Source organism: Physella acuta, unplaced genomic scaffold (genome assembly GCF_028476545.2).
Source record: "Physella acuta isolate Inbredline_101_S28 unplaced genomic scaffold, ASM2847654v3 ptg000320l, whole genome shotgun sequence".
In the NCBI taxonomy this organism is placed as follows: Eukaryota; Metazoa; Mollusca; class Gastropoda; family Physidae; genus Physella; species Physella acuta.
Genome location: NW_026731839.1, coordinates 645200 through 670963, shown reverse-complemented (window position 1 = coordinate 670963; position 25764 = coordinate 645200). Strand labels below are relative to the sequence as shown.

The following is a 25764-nucleotide window of genomic DNA, read 5'->3' as shown; positions in this document are numbered from 1 at the left end:
CCGCTCCCCCTCTGGCCATTTTCAGCAAAGTGGCGCCTTTTTGGAAACTTTTTAAACTAAAAGTTTTAAACAATGATATTTGTTAAAAAATATTTTTGTTCGGCACATCTATGTAAATCACAAGATTTCTTTTCATGCAGAAATTAAGCATTATAGTACTAGTCTAGTAGTGTCTACGTTTACAACAAGTATTAACAGCTGCATCAGTTTGACATTCTAAAAATAACCTTTACGATGCATTGCAATGTTTAAAAAACATCTACGGTAGTACAACTTGGCAAGAGGGGTGTAAAGTTTAAGGCAACTGTATAACGTATTTGCTTACGAATAATTGAATTAGAAAATGTTATACATAAAACTTCACACATAATTACTTTATATATACAGTTTGAATCGTGAGATTAATTTTGTAAGGTCAACAACGTCATCACGATGAAGTAGTAGTATTCTTACAGTTTGGGTGATAGTGATTACAAATTATATGAAACAGTTACAACCCCCCTCCCCCATGGACCCCTCTGTAAAAAAAATATTGTCATAATACCACTGCTACTTATTTAAATCTATTTCTGTAATATATATATATATATATATATATATATATATATATATATATATATATATATATATATATATATATATATTTGTGTAATATATATTTGCGTAATATATATGTATGTTTAGAACAGTCATCTAAAAACTGACGCTATGTTCACTCTGGGTTGGCTATCTCTCCCCCCCCCCCCCACACACACACACCTAACCACCACAATTGTGTAGAGCGACATTAATGTCACACCTAGGTATACACTGGGTTGGATAATTGACATAAAGTGAACGGACAGTGGTGAATGAAGTTGACCCCCCCCCCCCCCCAACCCACCCCGAACTGATTTGTTAAGTACATGTAGAAAAACGCGTAATGATGTACCGAAGTACCATGCCGCCAGAGTCATAGCTTTTGAAACAGGTAAAACTCTGTGAATATTGTTTTTGGAATTACCAGTAAAAAGGTGTGTGATCAATACAGTGATGTAACCCATACCTATCAGTATGTTAAAAAATGATCTTTAAATAACATAAAAGAAGCAGTAGTTAATTAAAATATATGAACTGAACTAAAAGACCGATATTTAGTTAAATGTAGGCTGTTATTCCGAATGTTATTCTATTATAGCGAAAAGCGTGGTTTTATACCAACTCTTATTTTAAAAACTTTCATTATGCTGTAATACTTTAGCATTGATGATGACGATATATTATATTCTGATAATAGACAAAAACATTTTGTAAACACGAATTGTGTTAAACAATTTTATTATATTCTAAAGTATTTATTTATTTATTTTGACATCTATAATTACATGTGTAGATATATACATATTTATATTCAGAGAGTGATTATTTCCCCTATTTCACTTGTCTTAAATAATTTCTCAGGAAATATTATGTAAGAAATTATTTTTTACAAGACTTACAAAACAGATTGTATTACGTTCATTGTTTTTGGTCGTAGTGTGTGTATATATATATATATATATATATTGTTTAGATTGATACAATTTTTGTTTTGCCGGCCTACATTGTGTGTTTTTTCTTATTTCTTCAGAGTGCTACTTTTAATTTATTTTACATCATAGCGAAGTAATGACATACAGCTAGTAATTATATATATATATATATATATATATATATATATATATATATATATATATATATATAATATATGTAGCAAAACTACATTTATTATGCATTATATATAAATAATGTAAGTCGAAATAAAAAATAAGAAATAAAAAACTTGCGTTGTGTCTATATGTTTATTTTACATACATATTAGATAATATGACAGAAACATTCGTATGCGCGTTTTATATTTGTCAGTACCATGATATATGACATCGTCTTACACATACATTGAAATGAACATATGACACTGAAAACTTTCTTCCTGCCTAATTGTGCCCGCAAGTTTCCATACATTCGTCTCTTGTCATAAAGTTGTTGTTATTTCCATCACAGCCGCCGTAGATAAATAAATCACATCTTCCAGACGATGGGTTGAAGAAGTATCTGATGAAGTGGCCACGGCATGGGCCCATATCTGGATTTAACTGACAGTCCGACGCTGGTGGTAAAAAAAATAGTTCATATTACTTCATTTTATTTAGTAAATGTTAAAAATTAGTTTATATTATTACTAACTTTTATTTGGTAAATGTTAACAAAATAGTTCAGATTACTGCATTTTATTTAGTAAATGTCAAGAAAATAGTTCATATTTCTACATTTTACATAGTACATTACAGCTTTTTATTTAGCGCTTGATATTCAATAATTATTTGGTGGAGGTGAAGTTTGTTAGACTGTTTTTTTCTTTTATATGTTTAAAATTCTACACGGTCTAAATTAAAGTTTGTAGTTATTAAAATAATAAAAATGAGCTTTCCAACAGATCTTTAAAGATATAAAAAGTATGAATTACACTTTTATTTCATACGACTGCTAAAATGATAGTATAGAGTTCGAATCCAGGTTCAAGTCTACCCAGTTCTGATGAGTACCTGAAAAGCTGGGCATAGTGCTGACCTCACTATCCTTCTTCTTCTTCTTCTTCTTCGTTCTTAATTATTAGTGTTGAAGGGGATCGAGATTTATCTGTCAGTGGGTTTGAACTCGAGACTTTGTTCGAATTTATCAACCATGAGCTTTTTGCCGACTCGACCACGCCTCCAAAACAATTAAGCGTTACGTGTCAACTGGTTATGCGCCATAGAGGCCATTGACTCCGATTTCAGCCTGCTTTTCTTTTTGGATTTGCTTCCATAGCCTTTGTCCAACCAAGAACAAACTACAAGGCAGCAGTTATTTAATTTTCGAGTTGTCTCTCCTAGAGGAGTGGCTGTCCCCAGCTAACGAGCCTCATCTGCCCGAGGGTTCGAACTCGAGACTTTTCGGTTTAGCAACCATGAGCTTTACCGACTCGACCACGCCGACCACTCCTCACTATCCAACAGAAACAGGTTAACTCTACTTCACTTGTCCCGTGTACCGTCAGGTTCGAAAGGAAACTTTACTTACTTTATTTCATCAATTCTTTTTTTTTTGCAATATTTTTATCTATAATGTAAATCAAGTAAGAAATAATATTAAATGTACAATTTTGTAGATCCCCTAGTGATACGTTAATAATTTCAAATATTTTCATATTTAACTCCTGACGATTTTAGGAACCTTATTTTTATTTGAATAGATTCTCTGCAGTAAAGTAGATAGGTTTTATAGAGGCAGACCAATCATGTCCGGCAGATGCAACAAGGACAAGATAGGCACTGCAGATGGTTGTTAAAACTATCTCTGGATCGAAATACATGAAATGTTATTGTGCGACTTATGTCAAAAATGGGAACAGATGAAACTTAAACCTGGTTAATATGTTTTTATTTTTTACATGAAACAATCAAGGAAATAGAATTAAACTAGATACTTGTATTTTAATTATGATGTAGATTTACTAAAGAACATGTTCGCGCGAAAAGAGGTATAATTTAAATCTAGATTTTAAAAATGTAACATAGATTTTATATCAAAAAATTGAAGAAAAAATACTTGAACCATACATTCTAATTAAAACCTTGATTTATCAAAGTACGTATGAGATTCAAATATAATACAATTAAAACACAATTTTAAGTCAGCTGATGAAAATATTCGAAATGTTATGTTTAAAATATTTCAGTGATACTGTGATACTTACGGCGATCCCCCGCTGAAAGTTGTATCATGAACACAATGAGTAAAACACAAACCGCCTGAGACAACATTTTACAAATGTTGTTTCTTGTGTTAGCTGATCTCCGCAAAGTCATTTTATAATTAGCAGCAGCACTTTAGTGAGTTAATTAAAACTGTTTTTTTTTAAACAACAAGCTCGCTTATTGGAAAGCTTTATAAAAAGAAATCAAAGTGTAGTGGGTGGATATATATTACAAACAAAATTTCGCCTAAATTATTTTGAATACAAGATAAAAATCTATACCCTAAAATTTTTACTTGGTAGTATATATATACATACATATATATATATATATATATATATATATATATATATATATATATTAATAAGCCATAGTGATACATAATCTTGTGTATAATATAACCAACTACAAATATTGCTTAGCTTAACGTGCAAAATAGATCAATAGTTTTGAAACAATAACTGGTCTATTAATATGTTATTGTTCTTTTATAATATCCTTTTTTTAATGAGTGTTAAATGCTGATGCTCACAGATGTGCATTAGCAGACGCAACAAAATAACAACTCATCCATTTACCAATATTACCTATTTCACGACATCTATTAATTGTATCCGACCCGTCTTAAATAATCACAGCATCCTGTCAATGCTTTCTCCCAATCACATAAACTGATACAGAACTTTGCCTTAACCGTAGACATTAGACAAAAGGCCAATATCTGTCTTTGTGCCATTGATATCGCTCTACCTTCAGAGTTTCTTCCAGGTATCTCTTCCACCCCCCTCCCGAAAAACCATGACCGCCCACCCCCCCCCCCCCCACTCGAACGAAATAGAATATATATTGAAAATATAATTTTACTAGAGTTGGTGAGAGTTATACAAGTTAAGAACTTTCAATTAACAGGCTTGTTCATCTGATGTTAATCAATAGGTTAAAGGTGAGAAGCGGGTGGGGGGAAGGGAATTGAACCAAACTTAAAGTCAATATTGTAGGCGGCTTTGAATTCATAAAATCCACCCCTTTCCCCCCCCCCCCCCCCCCCGCTCCCACTACCACCACCCACTATACAGATGGGCTACTAATTAAAAGCCTACAGGTGAGCTTAACTTAATGCTGATACAACAAAACAAGTTGATTAGTCCTTGCCAATCACATGTGTTTAGTGCAGATCAAGTACTCCTCCCACACCATGTTATTATACCACTCTACATCCCCTAATTACCCCATCTCCCCCCCCTCTCTCTCTCTCTGTTAAACATATAATTCATTTTATCGTTTAAGTAAAAACACAGCATTAACAGTTGGGATACGATACTTATTGCCGTAGATTTCACATTTTACAAAACTTTTATAATACCCTCTTTTCTGTCACACCTTTGATTATGTATTGACATATTCGAACAGAGATCAATTTCACATTTTGTATATTTTTATAATACCCACCATTCCGTTTGACCTTGGATTTTTTTATTGACGTACATATTTATTTCACTGTGTATTTATTTATGTTAAAGAAATAAAACCAATAAACATGCATTTCAATTATATATTATTAAAAAATAAAATGTGAAATAAGGAGGAGAAAAACTTGGAGGTATATGTATACGTTTATTTTACAACCACATTATCAAATATAACCGTAACATTTGTATGTGAAAGTGAAATCTGCATATTTGATTGTGACTGCATCACACATATATTTACGCTTACATATGAAAATTTTGTTCATAGTAAACACAGGCTAAAAACTTTCTCCTTGTTTGATCTCAAACCCTTGCAATACCTAAGATAACATTCAAAACGGTGGAGGGAATGTCTATTCATCTCAAGCAAAATATCCACTCATTTTACCATTCTCGCAGATGTGGGTTGTAAAGTAAAGTAAAATTCCCTTTTCAAACCTGGCGGTCTATAGGGCAAAGTAAGTAGAGTTCACCTGTTTCTGTGACCTCGGCATATGAACAGATAATGTGGTCAGCACTATGCCCAGCCGCCTTTACTTTCCCCAACGTGAGTTAGGTACCCATCAGAGTTGGATGTACTCAGGGACGGCCTGCTGACTTGAACCTGGATTCGAAATGGACACTTACGGGTTAGAAGTCCAGCTCTCTAAAGTTCATGGCGAAGTAGTGACGAGGGTCATCGATTTCACACAATCTATTATGTAGACTAGATGTTGTGACTATAAATCCATTTGGCTCACACCATCGACCGTACTGACAGGCTACTAAGTGAATGGTAAGAGCCTAACAGTAAAATTATCCAAACGCTGTGAGGGGAGCAAAACTATATTATTGAACGCTGATGCGACGAAAATGTCCATATTATTTCCCCTTATTTTAAGTACTCATTCTAGAATACCTATAAAACATTGTATCGTCTAAGTGAGAAACCTGGCTTTAAATTGAACATGGCATTATGATTATTGCTTAGGCATATCATCTAAAATCTAAAGCATTCCTTTACCCTTGTTAATGTTGTTAGGGCACCACAGAGTGGTGAGTCTAGGGCTAAGTGTCCCATGGCGGCGCCAACCCTTCCTCCATGCCTGACCACAGCCGGACGCCTCCATCTAGGTGGCTCGGCTTGGTCACGAAAACGTGGTCGATGAAGTTCATCAGGCGCGAGTCAGACACTGGCCCCTGCTCACCCCACTCAGGGAAAAATTATATGGGGCACCTGCTGATCTGGAGACCACAGTCCGGTTTATTCACGAAGTTGGACTTGTTGTCTAATTCCTCCACCATATTCTCAATTAAGAACGAAGAAGAAGAAGATGAAGTTCATCTAGAATTAGAACTAGGCATCGATGGTTTTATTTTGCACTTTTCTCTCCTAGAAGAGTGCTAACACCGGCTATTGAACCTAATCTGCCCGGACGGAACTGGGATATTTCGTTTTAGCGATTTTCATTTTTTTTTATATTTTTATATAATGAAAGAATAATCATAAAACTAGAGAGTAAATATTTCTTTTTATAAAAATTTACATCAATAGAGATCTGTTTTTTTTTTTTGGTTTTTTTTTTATTGCTGTTGTTTTTTACGGGTATTGTTTTTTATTTTATTTTAATGAAATCCTTTTCTCGAGAGTGCCCAAGATACTTGGTACAGATTAGAATTCATCTCATTGGCATACAAGGGGATAGTGTGGTCAGCTTTATGTCCAGTCGCCTTGTTTCCCTAATTTGTGTTCATCGGGGTGAGTGTACTCAGGGACGTCCGACTGACACGAACCCATAATATCATAATCTTTATCTATACGGCTGTTTAACAAGGTTATAAAATGCTCTGAAATGTGAGTTCAATGAAATAGTTCAAAAGTATTTTATAACTTCGAAACGTATTTTTTAAATTAATTTCTAACGCTGGTAGAAACTACATAAGCTTTTATCCTGCATTATCTTTTAATCATTATGTTATTGTATGTATATAAATAATAAAATATGAACAATAGGCATGAAAAGTCTATGTAATCATACTAAATTTTTGAAAACGTCTTTTTAAAATATGGCAAGAGACGTAATTATAGTTATATTTGAAAAAAAATTAAAGCTGTTTGAAAACCATTGATTACACTAATTTTAATATTTTTGTAACGACTATAAGCCGCTGAAAAGCAGTTTAGAATTGTTTTATCAATTCAAATATTTTCAAACGGTGCCCTCAACCTCTCTTTGAAGTCAACCAGAATGGTCAGGGAGAATAAAACAATAAAAGTCAGAAGAATTGTTTTCCATAATAAAAATACACAATAGTGATCTATGGTGTATAATGTATTATTGTATTTATATTAAATAATATAACATCCCCAATCACCACAACACCCTAACTCTAGTAATCCAAATTAAAAATAAAAGTGTTTGCTAAATTACTATTATATTACTAGTAATTATGTCTTTGGCTATTTCTAGCCTTGTCTTCATTACACAAATATTATAAAATATTCAATTTTAGTTGAAAAATATGCCTCGTGGCAAAAAAAAAATGTGGAACCATTTGTAACCAGCTTTTCAGGTCTATTGTAAAAAAAAAATTCTTTATGTAAAGAATGTATATAGAGAAAAACTAAAAGTCAGGTTTACTGCATGTTTATTTTATTACCACATTTTCAAATTGACGGCAACATTCACATTCAAAAGTGTTGTATTTATTTCACTGTGACTTGACTGCATCAGTTACCGACGGCAAGTGTGGACACAACTTTCCCTTGTTTCAAATCTGTTTCTGTTTCCTCCACAGCCCCCGTAGTTAAACTCTTCACAGTCGTTTTTGGATGGGTTGTAGTAGAACATGAACGCGAGGGCTTCACATGGACCAGGGTCTGGCTCCAGTAGACAGTACTTAGCTGGTGACCAGAAAAATAGGAAATAGTGCTACACTTTCATTAGGAATAATTTTAAAATAATGTTTCTGCGTGCAATTCATTTCAAGTAAGATTTATTTTTTGTGCCCAATTGTCCCTCATTCCCTCACCCCTCCCCCAGCGTGACAGATATGGCATTTTGTTAACCCTCCATCTGGGGCATAAGAAATCAACACTCTTAGGGAAGATTTTTCTAGAAGACTTGTCGGTGTCCCAAGTTCTAAGAAAACTTTTATGTTACCAAATATTTGGAGTCGATGGAGGCGTGAAGCCGCATGGCAAATAAACTGTCTTGTGGATTCAATCGAGTTTTATGGCTTGGGGGAGTCAAGGAAATTGTCTTGGGGATTCAATCGGAAATGGCTTGGGGGAATCAAGGAAACTGTCTTGGGGATTCAATCGAGTTTTATGACTTGGGGGAGTCAAGGAAACTGTCTTGGGGATTCAATCGGAAATGGCTTGGGGGAATCAAGGAAACTGTTTGTGGATTCAATCGGAAATGGCTTGGGGGAATCAAGGAAACTGTCTTGGGGATTCAGTCGAGTTTTATGGCTTGGGGGAGTCAAGGAAACTGTCTTGGGGATTCAATCAAAAATGGCTTGAGGGACTCATGGAAACTGTCTTCGGGATTCAATCAAAAATGGCTTGAGGGACTCAAGGAAACTGTCTTGAGGATTCAATCAAAAATGTCTAGAGGGACTCAAGGAAACTGTCTTGAGGATTCAATCAAACATGGCTTGAGGGACTCAACGAAACTGTCTTGGGGATTCAATCAAAAATGGCTTGAGGGACTCAAGGAAACTGTCTTGGGGACCCGATGACTGTCTTGCAGGACCGCAAGAAAATTGCAGGAGACCGACAAAAGTGAACGCGGCCACGTGTGTCTTTGTCACAAAAGGGAAAAGATGAAATATTTGAGTTTGGAAATTAGATATTATGATTAAGTTTTATTCCAAATATTTTTTTTCTGAGATAGTAGAGGTGTTAAAAACGATGTATACTAAACTAAATTTTTATAGGCTGACTGAAGGTCCGTGGGGCAATTGAGGTAGAGTTCACCTGTTTCTGTGACCTCGGCATATTAAGGGATAAAGTTATCAACACTAGGTCCAGCCGACTTTACTTTTACTAATGTGAGTTAGGTACCCATTAGAGCTGGCTGGACTCATGACTTTCGGGTTAGTAGTTGTAAGCTTTACAATTCGACCTCGTCGTCTCATTTGATCCAAATAGGCTTCTACTGTTTTTTCACTTCATTAACAGAAAAACATTTTATATATGGGGGAAGGGGGGGGGGGCTCTAACTAGAGATGTATAAAAATTAATGTGGATGAAATCACAAAATATTCCAGTACTCACGGACTCCCAACACTGATGGTTGCAAGTTGAGCACAATAAGCAACACACAAATCCACTTGGTCCACATTTTACAACAGTTGTGGCTTATTGTAACTCTCAACATAAAGTAATGTTACAGTGAACAGCAGAACTTGGGGGTGTTAATTACAACGGGTTCATGTACAAAATATTCACTTAATGGCAAGATTTGTTTTATTTAAGTATTTAAAAGTAATTTTCTTTTCTATGCATCTTAACAGAATATCCGATACGACTATATTTGTTTAAATAAAAGTCAAACAACATCTTTAAATATAGTTAAAGTACGAAACAATATTAATTAATATATATATATATATATATATATATAGTTATAATAACATAAAACAATACTGTAATAATATAACAGATTTTAAAAGAAACGTTAAATGCAAAACATGAAATATATAATAATGTATTTTGTTTTAAAATAGTATACGGTTACACGATACTGTTAATTGGGGGATATTAAACCCTTGATAAAAATACACATACGAAATGAAAAAGGATCCGAAACCTAGGAACCGTTCGTTTTGAATGCTGTTGTTGTAGTATTGCTTTAAAAAATCTAAATGTAATTGATGTATATCTTACAATTGCGATTGAAGCACAATATCAATAGTAAATGCACCTAGTAACGACTGTTTTATAGAGAAAATAAGACAAGCCTTATGATAACATGATTTGATCAAATATTTTTTGGCATCTCTTGATGGCACGATTTATTTTGGGAAAAAATGATCCTCTAAATCACATTTCACTCTACAAATATTAGAAATAAGTAACGCACGAACAAATCGCACCATTCTCTCATTTCATACACTATAACTTCAATTTCCTACTTACCTACTTGCTGGAAAACGTAAAAGAAATCCTTTATTCCCGCGATCGTTTTATTGCATGCCCTATAGGTTGGGGCCGCTTCTTGTAAACAAAGATTGTGTTCAAATAATCAATTACCACAATTAATTACATGAGATAACAGCGTGACCCAAGCTACCAGCGTAGCTTCAGAGCCATAAATAAGACAAGATCCTTGAATTATCGTTTAATAAAACTTCTGTGTATTGCATATAACGTGATTATCAGTGTAGGCGTCATTGGCATTAATAAATTTGGTGAGCAAGGCTACGAGAGCTTAATTCGCGGGCGAAATTCGCTTTTCTTAAATAGATCACTAATAGTTACATTACAGCAGGGTTTAATTAATTGTATTTTTATAAGGAACGGTGTGGTCACGAAAGTCACGAGTTCGGGTGCCGTGATTTTGTTCATTAACCCACACCCCTAACCCTATACTCATATCCCCATGAATGTATCCATACTCATAGCGTAATATCCTCAAGTTCATTATACATATTCAAAATATGATGTTCTAAACTCACCCAAAACACCATTTTCATACTCGTTAATAAACATGTGTTTATAAATCTATGTTCACAACCCCATATTCATAACTTGGTGTTCAGAATTCCATGTGCGCAATCTGATCATCAATATGGCATGTTCATCAAACCAAGTGCATAAGCCCATGTACATAAGCCCATATTCATAAGCCCATGTTCATAAGCCCGTCTTAGCTATAAAATATTCACAAACTCTTGTTCATGATAAACAGTGAATGAGTGCAGAGGCGTAGCGACTGGGGGGGCGGGGGGTGCGGACCACACCGGGTGACACCATTTAGGGGGGGTGGGGGTGACACCAAGGCAAAAAAAATAGCAAAATATATAGAGGGGATGCAAATCGAAAGTTTGAGGGGGGGGTGCAAATCGAAAATTTGCCCCCTGTATGGGTCGCTACGCCTCTGGGGGGGGTGATACCATTAAGTGCCGCACCGGGTGACACCCTACCTCGCTACGCCACTGAATGAGTGGCTTTCAATATATGCTTTAGCGTCACCATCAGACAATCCGACACCAAACACTCTATACGAAAACATCATATTGCTGGAAAATGGTCAAGTCGTAGAGTGCACAACTAATATAACGAGCGTCTTGGGTTTGGATCCCAGGCTCCAGTCAGCAGGGTGTCATTGTTACCTGCCTTCGTTGTACCCGGAAGAACATATTGTAAAAGCCATATTTATTTTACCGAATGTCAGTCTATTAGTGTTGTGTTTCGGTAGGTTTATGAACAGTGAAGGAATGGCGGAACACCAATATATAGTGTGACACCATCAGACAATGTGACACCAATCGTTCTATAAGAAAACATCATAATACTTGAAAATAGTCGTGTCGGAGAGTACACATTTATTTTACCAAATGCCAGTCTATTTGTGCCTTGTTTACGTACGTTTTTTTGTAAAATTGTTGTATTAGGAGGGTGTGTTATTAAGTCCTTGAAGAGACGATTTTTAAAACTATATAATTGTAGGTCATTTAAGTTAGCCGGCTAAAGAAATAATACACTCCGTGCAGACGGTAACAGTGGGAACGACAGACAAGTCTGTTTTGTAAAAAGAAACGTTAGCCTTTCGGGCCTGTCTAACCGTGAGAAAGATGAAGTAGAGTTCACCAGTTAGGTTTCTTTGACTTAGGCATATGAAGGGATGGTATGGTCAGCACTATAACCAGCCGCCTTTACTCTCCCTAACGTGTGTTAGCTACTCGTTAGAGCTGAGAGGACTCATTTTAAAGTATAAATAATTTTTTAAAAAGCTATTTTAATTTTAGCTGCTTTTTTTCGCGAAGGGTGTTGCTTATTTAGTTTAAAGTACTTCAGACTTTCGGGTTAGCATTTGTAAGCTCAGTTACGTCGTCCCTTAGTTAGATATAGGTAAATGAAAACTAATGTTTGTGGTAGCGATTTAAACGTAGCCATGTAGCTCTCAAGGTGTGAGGCGAATTGTAATCTGGAACGTTGACTGTCATGTTATTTCAATGTTTTTGATTGGTAGATTGAATTATATAGTTACGTTATAATGCATCTATTTTTATATTCCTTTTGTATTCTCTACAACTATAAATCAGAGCAGTTGTATGGTTCATTCAGTTGTCTCATGAGGTAATGGATGCACAAAGAAAAGTGGGAAACTATCAGAATGCGTTCAAGGGCTTAAGATATATAGTTTTTGAGTTCTCGTCATCACTCTCTCGGTCATTGCTAGTATTGTCAGAACGAATGCTAAGAAATACGCGGAGTTTTAAGATAATATAATAATGTAAAATATGAGTTATAGAAAATTGCTCAAAAGTATTTTATAACTCGAAACAATTTTTTAGCACTGGTACAAACTACATAAGCTTCCTACTTATATAATTAATTACTGTTTGTATATAGAAAAAAATATTTTTAAAATTGTAAAAAACAAAAGTATTATTTTTCTCTATGTAAATAATGTAGAGAAAATCTTAAAGTCAGTCTACTGCATGTTTATTTATTCACACATTTTCAAAGATAACGGCAGCATTCACATTCAAAAGTGTTGTATTTATTTGACTGTGACTTGAATGCATCAGTTACCAACCGCAAGTGTGGAGACAATTTTCCCTCGTTTTAAATCTGTTCCTGTTTCCTTTACAGCCCCCGTAGCTAAACTCTTCACAGTCGTTTGTGGATGGGTTGTAGTAGAACATGGTAAAGTCGGCTTTACATGGACCAGTCTCTGGCTCCAGTTTACAGTACCTAGCTGGTGATCAGAAAAATAGGAAAATAGTGCTACACTTTCATTAGGAATAAATAATATTAAAATAATGTTTCTGCGTGCAATTCATTTCAAGAAAGATTTATTTTTATGCCCAATTGTCCCTCATTCCCTCACCCCTCCCCCAGCGTGACAGGGCATTTCGTTAACTCTCCATCTGGGGCATAAGAAATAAAAAATCCTGAAGAAGATTTTGTCGGTGGACCAGGTTCTAAGAAAACTTTTATGTTACCAAATATTTGGAATCGATGGAGGCATGAAGCCGCATGGCAAAGAAACTGTCTTGTGGATTCAATCGAGTTTTATGGCTTGGGGGAATCAAGGAATTTGTCTTGGGGATTTAATCGGAAATGGCTTGGGGGAATCAAGGAAACTGTCTTGGGGATTCAATCGTAAATGGCTTGGGGGAATCAAGGAAACTGTCTTGGGGATTCAATCGAGTTTTATGGTTTGGGGGAGTCAAGGAAACTGTCTTGGTGATTCAATCAAGAATGGCTAGGGGGACTCAATGAAACTGTCTTCGGGATTCAATCAAAAATGGCTTGAGGGACTCAAGAAAACTGTCTTGTTGATTCAATCAAAAATGGCTTGAGGGACTCAAGGAAACTGTCTTGAGGATTCAATCAAAAATGGCTTGAGGGACTCAAGGAAACTGTCTTGGGGGACCCGATGACTGTCTTGGAAGACTACAAAAAGTGAAGAAGACCGATAAAAGTGAACACGGCCCCGTGTGTCTTGGGCACAGAAGGGAAAATATGAAATATTTGAGTTTGGTAATTAGATATTATGATTAAGTTTTATTCCAAATTTTTTTTTCTCAGACAGTAGATGTGTTAAAAACTATGTATGCTAAACTATATTTTTAATAGGCTGACTGAAGGTCCGTGGGGCAAGTGAGGTAGAGTTCACCTATTTTTTGTGACCTCGGCATATGACGGGATAAAGTTATCTGCACTAGGTCCAGCCGACTTTACTTTTACTAATATGAGTTAGGTACCCATTAGAGCTAGCTGGACTCATGGACTTCTACAAATTTAAATCTGAATTCAAATTTCGGTTAGTAGTTGTAAGCTTTACAGTTCGACCTCGTCGTCTCATTTGATCCAAATAGGCTTCTACTGTTTTTTCACTTCATTAACAGAAAAACATTTTATATATGGGGGAAGGGGGGGGGGGGCTCTGACTAGAGATGTAAAAAAATTAATGTGCATGAAATCACAAAATATTCCAGTACTTACGGCCTCCCAAGACTGATGGTTGCATGTTGAGCACAATAAGCAACACACAAATCCACTTGCTCAACATTTTAGAACAGTTGTGGCTTATTTTAACTCTCAATATAAAGTAATGTTACAGTGAACAGCAGCCCTTCGGGGTGTTAATTAAAACTGGTTCATGTACAAAATATTCACTTAATGGCAAGATTTTTTAATTTAAGTAATTAAAAGTAATTTTCTTTTCTATGCATCTTAACAGAATATCCGATACGTCTATATTAGCTTAAATAAAAGTCAAAAAACACCTTAAAATATAGTTAAAGTACGAAACAATATTTATAAATAAATAAATACATATATATATATATATATATATATATATATATATATATATATATATATAGTTATAATAACATAATACAATACTGTAATAATATAACAGATTTTAAAAGAAACGTTTAATGCAAAACATGAAATATATAATAATGTATTTTGTTTTAAAATAGTATACTGTTACACGATACTGTTAATTGGGGGATATTAAACCCTCGATAAAAATACACATACGAAATGAAAAAGGATCCGAAATCTATGAACCGTTAGTTTTGAATGCTGTTATTGTAGTATTGCTTTAAAAAATCTAAATGTATTTGATGTAAATCTTACAATTGCGATTGAAGCACAATATCAATAGTAAATGCACCTAGTAACGATTGTTTTATAGAGAAAATAAGACAAGCCTTATGAAAACATGATTTGATCAAATATTTTTTTGGCGTCTCTTGATGGCACGATTTATTTTGGGGAAAAAATGATCATCTAAATCACATTTCACTCTATAAATATTAGAAATAACAAACGCACGAACAATTCGCACCATTCTCTCATTTCATACCTTATAACTTCAATTTCCTACTTACCTACTTGCTGGAAAACGTATCATAGAAAGCCTTTATTGACGCTATCGTTTTATTGCATGCCGATTAGGTTGGGGCCGCTTCTTGTAAACAAAGATTTTGTTCACATAATCAATTACCATAATTAATTACATGAGATAACAGTGTGGCCCAAGCTACCAGCGTAGCTTCAGAGCCATAAGTAAGACGAGATCCTTGAGTTTTCATTTAACACAAACTTCTGTGCGTTGTTTATATAACGTGATCGTTAGAGTAGTTAATAAATTTGTTGAGCAAGGCTACGAGAGCTTAATTCGCGGGCGAAATTCGCTTTTCTTAAGGGGGCAGTATCACCCAGACATTTGAAAATTGACGAAAAAATTTGCCAAAAAAAAACTATTACACATACATACATAATTTTTTTACCATAATAGTAATTAATAAGGAGCTATAAAACAGCACATAAAAGAAAGTTAACGTATGATGCAAACATTTTTTATAAATAATTTAACCAAAAAATTTTCACTAAGTAATTTGTGGCTGCGGTTTTCCAACATTTAGGCCCTTCCTGCTGAAAATACATTGGGAGATGCCTAACAGGATAGCCTATCGCTGGAACTAGAAGATATTCATTGTGACAAATTTTGAAATTTTTAGAATTTTTCAAAGTCTGACAAAAAAAAAATGAACTTAGAAATTTTCTAATAAATTTATCCCTCATTAGAATCCTATGATTTTAGTTCAGACGACAGCCATTAACGCAAGGAAGGTTTATACCAAATTTTAAATACTTTACTTATGGTTTCGGGAAATTGTTTACAAAAAAATTCAAAATGTAATAAAATATGAACAAAATAATTTTTTGCAAATATGTTGCTATACATATACCCTACAATTTATATACTGTATTATAGCAGAAGAACCGTTACTACTGCTGTACAATTTTGACATGTGTATGTCGAATAGTTTTTTTTTGGTGAATATTTTTGTTTTCCTCCCTTAGTCTGGGTGATACTGCCCCCTTAAGTAGATCAGTAATATTTACATTACAGCAGGGTTCAATTAATTGTATTTTTATAAGGAACGGTGTGGTCACGAAAGTCACGAGTTCGGGTCCCGGAAGTTTGTTCATTAACCCACACCCCTAACCCTATACTCATATCCCCATGAATGTATCCATACTCATAGCGTAATATCCTCAAGCTCATAATATATATTCAAAACATGATGTTCTAAACTCACCCAAAACACCATTTTCATACTCATTAATAAACATGTGTTTATAAATCTATGTTCACAACCCCATATTCATAACTTGGTGTTCAGAACTCCATGTACGCAATCTCGTCATCAATTGGGCATGTTCATCAACCCAAGTGCATAAGCCCATGTACATAAGCCCATGTTCATAAGCCCGTCTTAGCTATAAAATATTCACAAACTCTTGTTTATAATAAACAGTGAATGAGTGCAGAGGCGTAGCGAGGGGGGGGCGGGGGTGCGGACCGCACCGGGTGACACCATTTAGGGGGGTGACACCAAGGCAAAAAAATAGCAAAATATATAGAGGGGATGCAAATCGAAAGTTTGAGGGGGGGGGGGGTGCAAATCGAAAATTTGAGGGGGGGGGGGGTGCAAATCGAAAATTTGTCCCCGGTAGGGGTCGCTACGCCTCTGGGGGGGTGATACCATTAAGTGCCGCACCGGGTGACACCCTACCTCGCTACGCCACTGAATGAGTGGCTTTCAATATATGCTTTAGCGTCACCATCAGACAATCCGACACCAAACACTCTATACGAAAACATCATAATGCTGGAAAATGGTCAAGTCGTAGAGTGCACAACTAATATAACGAGCGTCTTGGGTTTGGATCCCAGGCTCCAGTCAGCAGGGTGTCATTGTTACCTGCCTTCGTTGTACCCGGAAGAACATATTGTAAAAGCCATATTTATTTCACCGAATGCCAGTCTATTAGTGTTGTGTTTCGGTAGGTTTATGAACAGTGAAGGAATGGCGGAACACCAATATATAGTGTGACACTATCATACAATGTGACACCAATCGTTCTATAAGAAAACATCATAATACTTGAAAATAGTCGTGTTGGAGAGTACACATTTATTTTACCAATTGCCAGTCTATTTGTGCTGTTTCGGTAGGTTTATTTGTAAAATTGTTGGATTAGGAGGATGTGTTATTAAGTCCTTGAGGTGACAATTTTTAAAACTATATAATTGTAGGTCATTTAAGTTAGCCGGCTAAAGAAATAATACACTCCGTGCAGACGGTAACAGTGGGAACGACCGACAAGTCTGTTTTGTAAAAAGAAACGTTACCTTTTCGGACCTGTCTAACCGTGAGTAAGATGAAGTAGAGTTCACCAGTTAGGTTTCTTTGACTTAGGCATATGAAGGGATGGTATGGTCAGCACTATAACCAGCCGCTTTTACTCTCCCTAACGTGTGTTAGCTACTCGTTAGAGCTGAGAGGACTCATTTTCAAGGATATATAATTTTTAAAAAAGCTATTTTAATTTTGCCTGCTTTTTTTCGCGACGGGTGTTGCTTATTTAGTTTAAAGTACTTCAGACTTTCGGGTTAGCATTTGTAAGCTCAGCTACGTCGTCAATTAGTTAGATAAAGGTAAATGAAAACTAATGTTTGTGGTAGCGATTTAAACGTAGCCATGTAGCTCTTAAGGTGTGAGGCGAATTGTAATCTGGAACGTTGACTGTCATGTTATTTCAATGTTTTTGATTGATAGATTGAATTATATAGTTACGTTATAATGCATCTATTTTTATATTCCTTTTTTATTTTCTACAACTATAAATCAGAGCAGTTGTATGGTACATTCAGTTGCCTCATGACGTAATGGACGCACAAAGTAAAGTGGGAAATTATCAGAATGCGTTCAAGGGCTTAAGATAAATAGTTTATGAGTTCTCCTAATCACTCTCTCGATCATTGCTAGTACTGTCAGAACGAATGCTAAGAAATACGCGGAGTTTTAAGATAATATAATAATGTAAAATATGAGTTATAGAAAATTGCTCAAAAGTATTTTATAACTCGAAACCTTTTTTTAGCACTGGTACAAACTACATAAGCTTCCTACCTATATCATTAAGTTACTGTTTAGATGTAAAAAATATTTAAAAATGTAAAAAAAAATTCTGTATGTAAATAATGAAGATAAAAAGTGAAAGTAAGTTTATTTGTTTATTTATCCACACATTGTCAAATATAACGGCAGTATTCACATTCAAAAGTGTTGTATTTATTTCACTGTGACTTCAAGGCATCAGTTACCAACGCAAGTGCGGAGACAATTTTGCCTTGTATCAAACCTGTTTCTGTTTCCTTCACAGCCCCCGAAGAAGAACAGTTCACAGTCGTTTGTGGATGGGTTGTAGTAGAACATGGGCATGATGGCATCACATGAACCATAGTCTGCCATTAGTTTACAGTACCTAGCTGGTGATCAGAAAAATAGGAAATAGTGCTACACTTTCGTTAGGAATAATTTTGAAATAATGTTTCTGCATGCAATTCATTTCAAGTAAGATTTATTTTATGCCCAATTGTCCCTCGTTCCCTCACCCCTCCCCAAGCGTGACAGGGCATTTCGTTAACTCTCCATCTGGGGCATAAGAAATCAAAATCTTGAAGAAGATTTTTCTAGAAGACTTGTCGGTGGCCCAGGTTCTAAGAAAACTTTTATGTTACCAAATATTTGGAGGCATGGAGCCGCATGGAGCAGCATGGCAAGGAAACTGTCTTGAGGATTCAATCAAGAATGGCTTGGGGGACTCAAGGAAACTGTCATGGGGGACCCGATGACTGTCTTGGAAGACTACAAAAAATGTGCAGGAGACCGACAAAAGTGAACACGGCCCCATGTGTCATGGGCACAAAAGGGAAAAGAAGAAATATTTGAGTTTGGAAATTAGATATTTTCATTAAGTTTAATTCCAAACTTTTATTTTTTTCTCAGCCAGTAGGTGTGTTAAAAGCGATGTATGTTAAATTATATTTTTAAGAGGCTGACTAATAAGGCTCCTTTACGGACAAGTGAAGTAGAGTTCACCTGCTTTTGTGTCATTTACTTTTACTAACAACGTGAGCTAAAAACCCATTAAAGCTGGGTGGAAAAAGTGACTTCTACGAACTTGAATCCGGATTCAAACTCGAGAGTTTCGGGTTAGCAGTTGAACGCTCTACTATTCGACCATGTCGTCTCATTTGATTCAGATAGGCTTCTACTGTTTTTTACACAAATTCATCAACAGAAAAACATTTTTATATCTGGGGGGAGGAGGGGTTCTGACAAGAGATGTATAAAAAAAACGTGTATGAAATCACAAAATATTCCAGTACTCACGGACTCCCAACACTGATGGTTGCAAGTTGAGCACAATAAGCAACACACAAATCCACTTGGTCCACATTTTACAACAGTTGTGGCTTATTGCACCTCTCAACATAAAGTAATTTATAATAAACAGCAGCACTTGGGGGTTTTAATTAAAACTGGTTCATGTACAACTTATTCACTTTATAGCAAGATTTTTTTTAAAGAAATTTAAAGAAGTTTTCTTTTTCGCGCATCTTAACAGAATATCCACTAACAAATACTACGTCAAATTAGTTTAATAAAAGTTAAACAACATCTTAAAATAAAGTTAAAGTACTAAACAATAAAATGAATATATTTAAAGTTATAATAGCATAGTACACGTATGTGACAATAAAACTGATTTTAAAAAAAGCAACGTTAAATGCAAATTGAAAATAGAATATGGTTACCAATTACATTTTCCGGTGGGGGGCGGACAATAGTAAAAGTATATGTTTACTATATATATTCCATCTCCTCCGGGGGGTAGACTTTCTTCGGGGGAGCTACGCCCCCCCCCCGAAAAGATGCGTTGAAGAAACTCTGGGGTGGTTAATAAACCCATAATAAAGTAAACATAAGAACAAGGATCCGAATTTGATGCAACGTCTGTTTTGATTGCGGTGCGCGGACCTTTGACCACAGGTGCTTTGACCATAGGGGGTTTGACCATAGGGGGTTTGACCACAGCGGAGCTTTGACCATAGGGGGTTTGACCATAGGGGGTTTGACCACAGCGGGGCTTTGACCATAACGGAGCTTTGACCATAGGGGTTTGATCACAGGTGTTTTCGCAGCAGAGTGTCTTTGATCACAGGTGGTTTGTCAATGGGTGTTTGATCATAAGCGCTGTGTCCGGCTTTAAACACAGGTGTTTTTTCCATATAGGGTCTTTGATCATAGGTAGTTTGTCCAATGCTGGCGTTTGATAATATGCGCTCTGTCCATATATTGTAATGATTTATTTTAAATGTTGTGGAATTATATTTTAAATTGCGGCAGGATATAATAATATGTTTATTCATATATAAATACAAGTCATCTAAACATTACAATTATTACTTTTTTGACTGCACTGTTGGTATGGTTTTTTTTATCGTTTGTTATCCTTTCTATTTATGTAATTTAAAGTACATCTACATTATTTATTTGTGAAACAAACCCCCTATGGTCAAAGCACCTGTGGTCAAAGCACCTAGGACCTTGATTGCTGTCATTGTAATATTGCCTTTTTTTATTTTTTTATTTTATTCATACCTTACAATTGTTATTTAAGCACAATTTCAATAGTAAAAGCATCTACTAACAATTATACTATAGAGAAAATGAGACAAGGCGTAAGATAACATGATTTGATCAAACAATCTGTAGCCGTGTCTTGATGTCACGCTTTGTATAGTAATACAACAATAAGCATTTAAATCAAATTTTGCTCTAAAGATTGGAAATCAGTAACGTGCACTATTCTCTCATGTCGTACACTATAGCTTAAGTTTCCTGTTAATATTGGAAACCAGTAACGCAGTTTCCTACTTAATATTGGAAACCAGTAACGCGCGAGCGAATCTAACCTTTCTTTCATTAAGTAACTATAGCTTAAGTTTCCTACTAACCTAATTGCTAGAAAACGTATCGTTGAAAGCTTTTATTGCCGCGATCGTTTTATTGCAAGCCCTTTAGGCTGGGGTTGCTTCTTATAGAGAAATATGTTGTTCCCATAATCAATTACCATAATAAATGTACACGTGGCAACAGTTCGACCCAAACTACCAGAGAGGCCCGTATAGCCATAAGTAAGACGAGATTCTGGGGTGGGGGGCATGTGGGTGGGGTAGTATATATGATCCTCTTTATGGGGACCATAGAAAACACTACGCAGCTTAGCCACCACCCTCATCCCCACCTGTCAGGTGAATTGTTGATAAGTAGAAAATAAAACAACTAGATAGCGGCGTATGCTACGTCGCGGGTCAGCTCGTTATTTATATGCCGTGTGGTAACTTGTAATGTATACATAAAGTAATTAAAAAGTAATAAAAAGTAATATATTTTTGGTTCAAATGTTTTACTGCTGTTGGCAACAAGTGAACGAAGGACAGATAAAATAGAATGCCTAGTTTGCTATTTAAGTAATGCTACTAAAGTCATGTGGTACACACACCAAAAACACGTAGGTGATTATTCTATTGATGGCAGATGGCGAGTTTGATCATCATGATGCTGGTTGTGTTGGCTGAGGTCACGTGAAGACGTCGGTACTGTGGTGCAGAAGGTACCGTCTGTGGTCAACACGTCCGGCTTTTATAGCCAAAACTTTCAGGAGCAGTGGTGACGTTGTTTTAGCCAGGTCTCATCTTTTATTCATGAACACAAAAAATGTAACTTTGTAATGCGTTACGTTATAAGTACGTGTTATTATGTTGTTAAATTTAAAACTAATATAGTGATTAAAATCAAGATATTAAGTTATTCTGTAGTAGGCACTACATTTTCCTTTATGACTTGAGTAGATGGCTGTAAAACTAGAATTTTCTTTCTGTTGTATAGCTAATCATTTCAATCACGGGCCTTAAGAGAGGTCCATAAATGACGTCAAGCGATTTGGCTGTCGTTTACCCAATCTTTAGCAACACAAAAAGCAAAATTTCTTTCACCACGCCTTAAATACATATAAATTTCATCATACAAAAAAATTTCTTATCTGTTTATTTTGTATCGATAGTCTGGATGTTCGATGCATCGCAATTTAAATACGGTACTGAAATGTACGAGAAGTGAAAGAAAATGTGGGTGCGCGGACCTTTGACCACAGGTGCTTTGACCAAAGGGGGTTTGACCATAGGTGGTTTGACCATAGGTGCTTTGACCATAGGGGGTTAGACCATAGGTGCTTTGACCATAGGGGGTTTGACCATAGGGGTTTGACCATAGGGGTTTGACCATAGGGGGTTTGACCATAGGTGCTTTGACCATATGGGGTTTGACAACAGAGAGGTTTGACCATATGAAGCTTTGACCATAAGGGATTTGGCCATATGGGGTTTGACCATAGGGAGTTTGACCATAGGGGCTTTGACCATATGCGGTTTGAACATAGGGGGTTTGACCATAGGGGGTTTGACCATAGGGAGTTTGACCATAGGGGCTTTGACCATTGGGGCTTTGACCATAGGGGGTTTGATCATAGGGGGTTTGACCACATGTGTTTTCTCAGCAGAGGGTCTGTGATCACAGGTGGGTTGTCCAATGCGGGTGTTTAATAACAAGCGCTTTGTCATTATTTGGTACGGATTAATTTTTAAAACTGGAATCAAATACACGCGATTGGCTTTGGTGTAGCACGAACAAATGACATTTGTAAAGGATGGCATTACAGTCTTCAGTCTCTCCTCCGATGTAGTCACCTCATCATGTGGCGTTTACTTAAATGTCTACATTTGAACTGCACACGGCAAAAGATAACTTTCTTGAAATGTGTCGCAGGAGCAAGCTACCCAGCTGAGAACCTATACAGAATGCTGCACGAAAAATTACATTATGGTCTTCTTCTTCTTCGTTCTTAATTAATAGTGTTGAAGGGGATCGAGATTTATCTGCCACTGGGTTTGAACTCGAGACTTTGTTTGAATTATCAACCATGAGCTTTTTGCTGACTCGACCACGCCTCCAACACAATTAAGCGTTACGTGTCAACTGGTTATGCGCCATTGAGGCCCTTGACTCCGATTTCAGCCTGCTTTTGCTTCCATAGCCTTTGTCCAACCAAGAACAAACTACAAGGCAGCAGTTGTTTAATTTTGGAGTTGTCTCTCCTAGAAGAGTGGCAATCCCCAGCTTACGAGCCTCATCTGCCCGAGGGTTCGAACTCGAGGCTTTTCGGTTTAGCAACCATGAGCTTTACCGACTCGACCACGCCGACCCCTTATGGTCAAACAAACGTACTGACATATGATCAAACAGATGTGCTGACATATTTGCGCGGTATAGCAAATCTGTTATTTAGTTAACCATACAAGTATTACTTCTTTGACTATACTGTTTGCATGCTTTTTTTACTTTCTCGTATATACGAAGTATAGAGAAAGTCTTATAATCGTGCAAAAAAATCGAGATTTTTGCAAATCTCGACGTTTTAGGGCTCCCTGAGTCGGAAAAACATAGTTTTGCAATCTTGTCCGTATGTCTGTGTGTATGTGTGTCTGTGTGTGTGTGTCTGTAAACACGATAACTTGAGTACCGTTACAGCAAGGTTGATAAAATTTCATATATAAGTATTATATCAAAATCATATATCCGTATCAACTTTTGAGCGATTTCCAATAACTGAAGTGGAACTTTTTCTACTTTGAATTCTTCAAAAGCCTATAACTTGAGTACTATTTTAGATAGATAAATGAAATTTCACTTGTAAGTAAAAGATACAATTCTCTGCCATCTATTAAGTTTTGAGTAATTTCCATCGATCGGAAGTAGTAATTTACCCTATTTCCGATTTCCCAAAAATACGCATGTGAATTTATAAAATACTAATAATATTCCGCACTATTGTGCACTTTTTATTTGGCGTTCACTTAGTGTAAAATTCTTTTTTTCTACGAGATTCTATTCTATTATAAAAAGTTTAAGTAATTAAAAATGGATTAAAAGTATTGTCTATGTCCTGAGTTGCCATCACCCGTAGTGTTATATTAGAATATTCGAGAAAGTTTAGGGGAGATCACTCCCAGTTTATTTAAAATAAATATTCAAAGAGATTGTTTACTTATATAATTAATTTAAAATGTCAACTGTATTTCACAACGAAAATCAACACAATATACATTCGAATAGAAACTGTCAAGGGAGACTACTCTAATATTTGTAGGATTAATAGTTTTTATTAAGAGTTTGTTATTATTAGAAGAAAAGTTAATTATGTAGGTTATATAAAAGATTACTTTGCATTTATTCGATAGGTTTAGAATGAGAAATAATTAAAACTATTTAGTATATTCATAAGTTTTTTTCCATATAATATAATAGAAAACCTGTTTTAATTACTTTTTTAAAATCTTATTTTAATTAATAAATCATAAATGAAGATAGAGGTCCTATATTTTTTTTTAAAAATAGTTCCACTGTCCCTGAATAAATTCAAATGCATAAAATATAGCGTAAATTACTACTTGTGGTCAACGGAAATTACTCATGTTTTGTCAAAAGGCAGAGAATTGGATCTTTTACTTACACGTGAAATTTCATTTATCTATCTGAAATAGTAGTCAAATAATAGGATTTTGAAAAAATTAAAGTAGAATAAGTGTCACTTCCGGTTACCGGAAATCGCTGATACAGAACTACAAATTTGATATAATACATATATCTGAAATTTCATCAACCAAGCTGTAACGGTACTCAAGTTATTGTGTTCACAGTCATCTAATTATCTCCCTTCTTTCAAATTTTGAATAATTTCAGTTGGGCTGAAGTAGGACTTTAAGCTATTTCCGACCCGCTGCGTATCATACGCCGCTATTTAGTTGTTTTTTTTCTACTTTTCAGTAATTTATAATTTGTTAATTCGACAGTACCAATGCTGCCACTGAAAATATTTGCTTAAAAACACTAAACCCCCCTTCCCCCCCCCCCCCCCCCGGTGAAAGCAGCCTCCTCTTAGTTACCTCCTCTAAGTTTAAAATCGTTTCAAACTAAATTATCTGCCCCTAATAGCCGTCACCAAACCCGTCTCTATGATTGTAAAATGTAAACAGCGTAAACCACAGCTCACCATACCATGAGAGGGGGTGGGGGGTGGGGGTGGTAGCGATAGAGAGGAAGAGAGGGGACTGTAAGGCGCGCTTGCAGCTTGTTTTCTAACGGCTCCCAGAAGAGAATTATATAAATAGACTAGTATTCCGAACTATTATACATATGGTGTGCCGTTCACTTGGTGTGCAAATCGTTTTTCATATTATTTTTAAAAAGTTTAGGTATGTAAAAACTGATTAAAAAACATGTCTATATCACGAACTTTCTTCTATCCCCGCGGCAACGCGCGGGGGACGGGTACGCTAGTATATATATATATATATATATATATATATATATATATATAT

General features: G+C 35.6%; 1 protein-coding gene across 1 annotated transcript; it reads right to left on the bottom strand.

The window, feature by feature from the left end:
• Positions 1 to 1801: 1801 nt before the first annotated feature.
• On the bottom strand, positions 1802 to 14500 carry LOC131940507 (carboxypeptidase inhibitor SmCI-like). Its single transcript, XM_059299166.1, has 5 exons — positions 14394 to 14500; positions 12973 to 13140; positions 7946 to 8111; positions 3758 to 3888; positions 1802 to 2128 (listed from the first exon to the last, which is right to left on the bottom strand). The coding sequence occupies exons 1-5, from the start codon at positions 14458 to 14460 to the stop codon at positions 1956 to 1958; spliced, it is 705 nt and encodes a 234-aa protein (XP_059155149.1). The 5' UTR covers positions 14461 to 14500; the 3' UTR covers positions 1802 to 1955.
• Positions 14501 to 25764: the final 11264 nt, after the last annotated feature.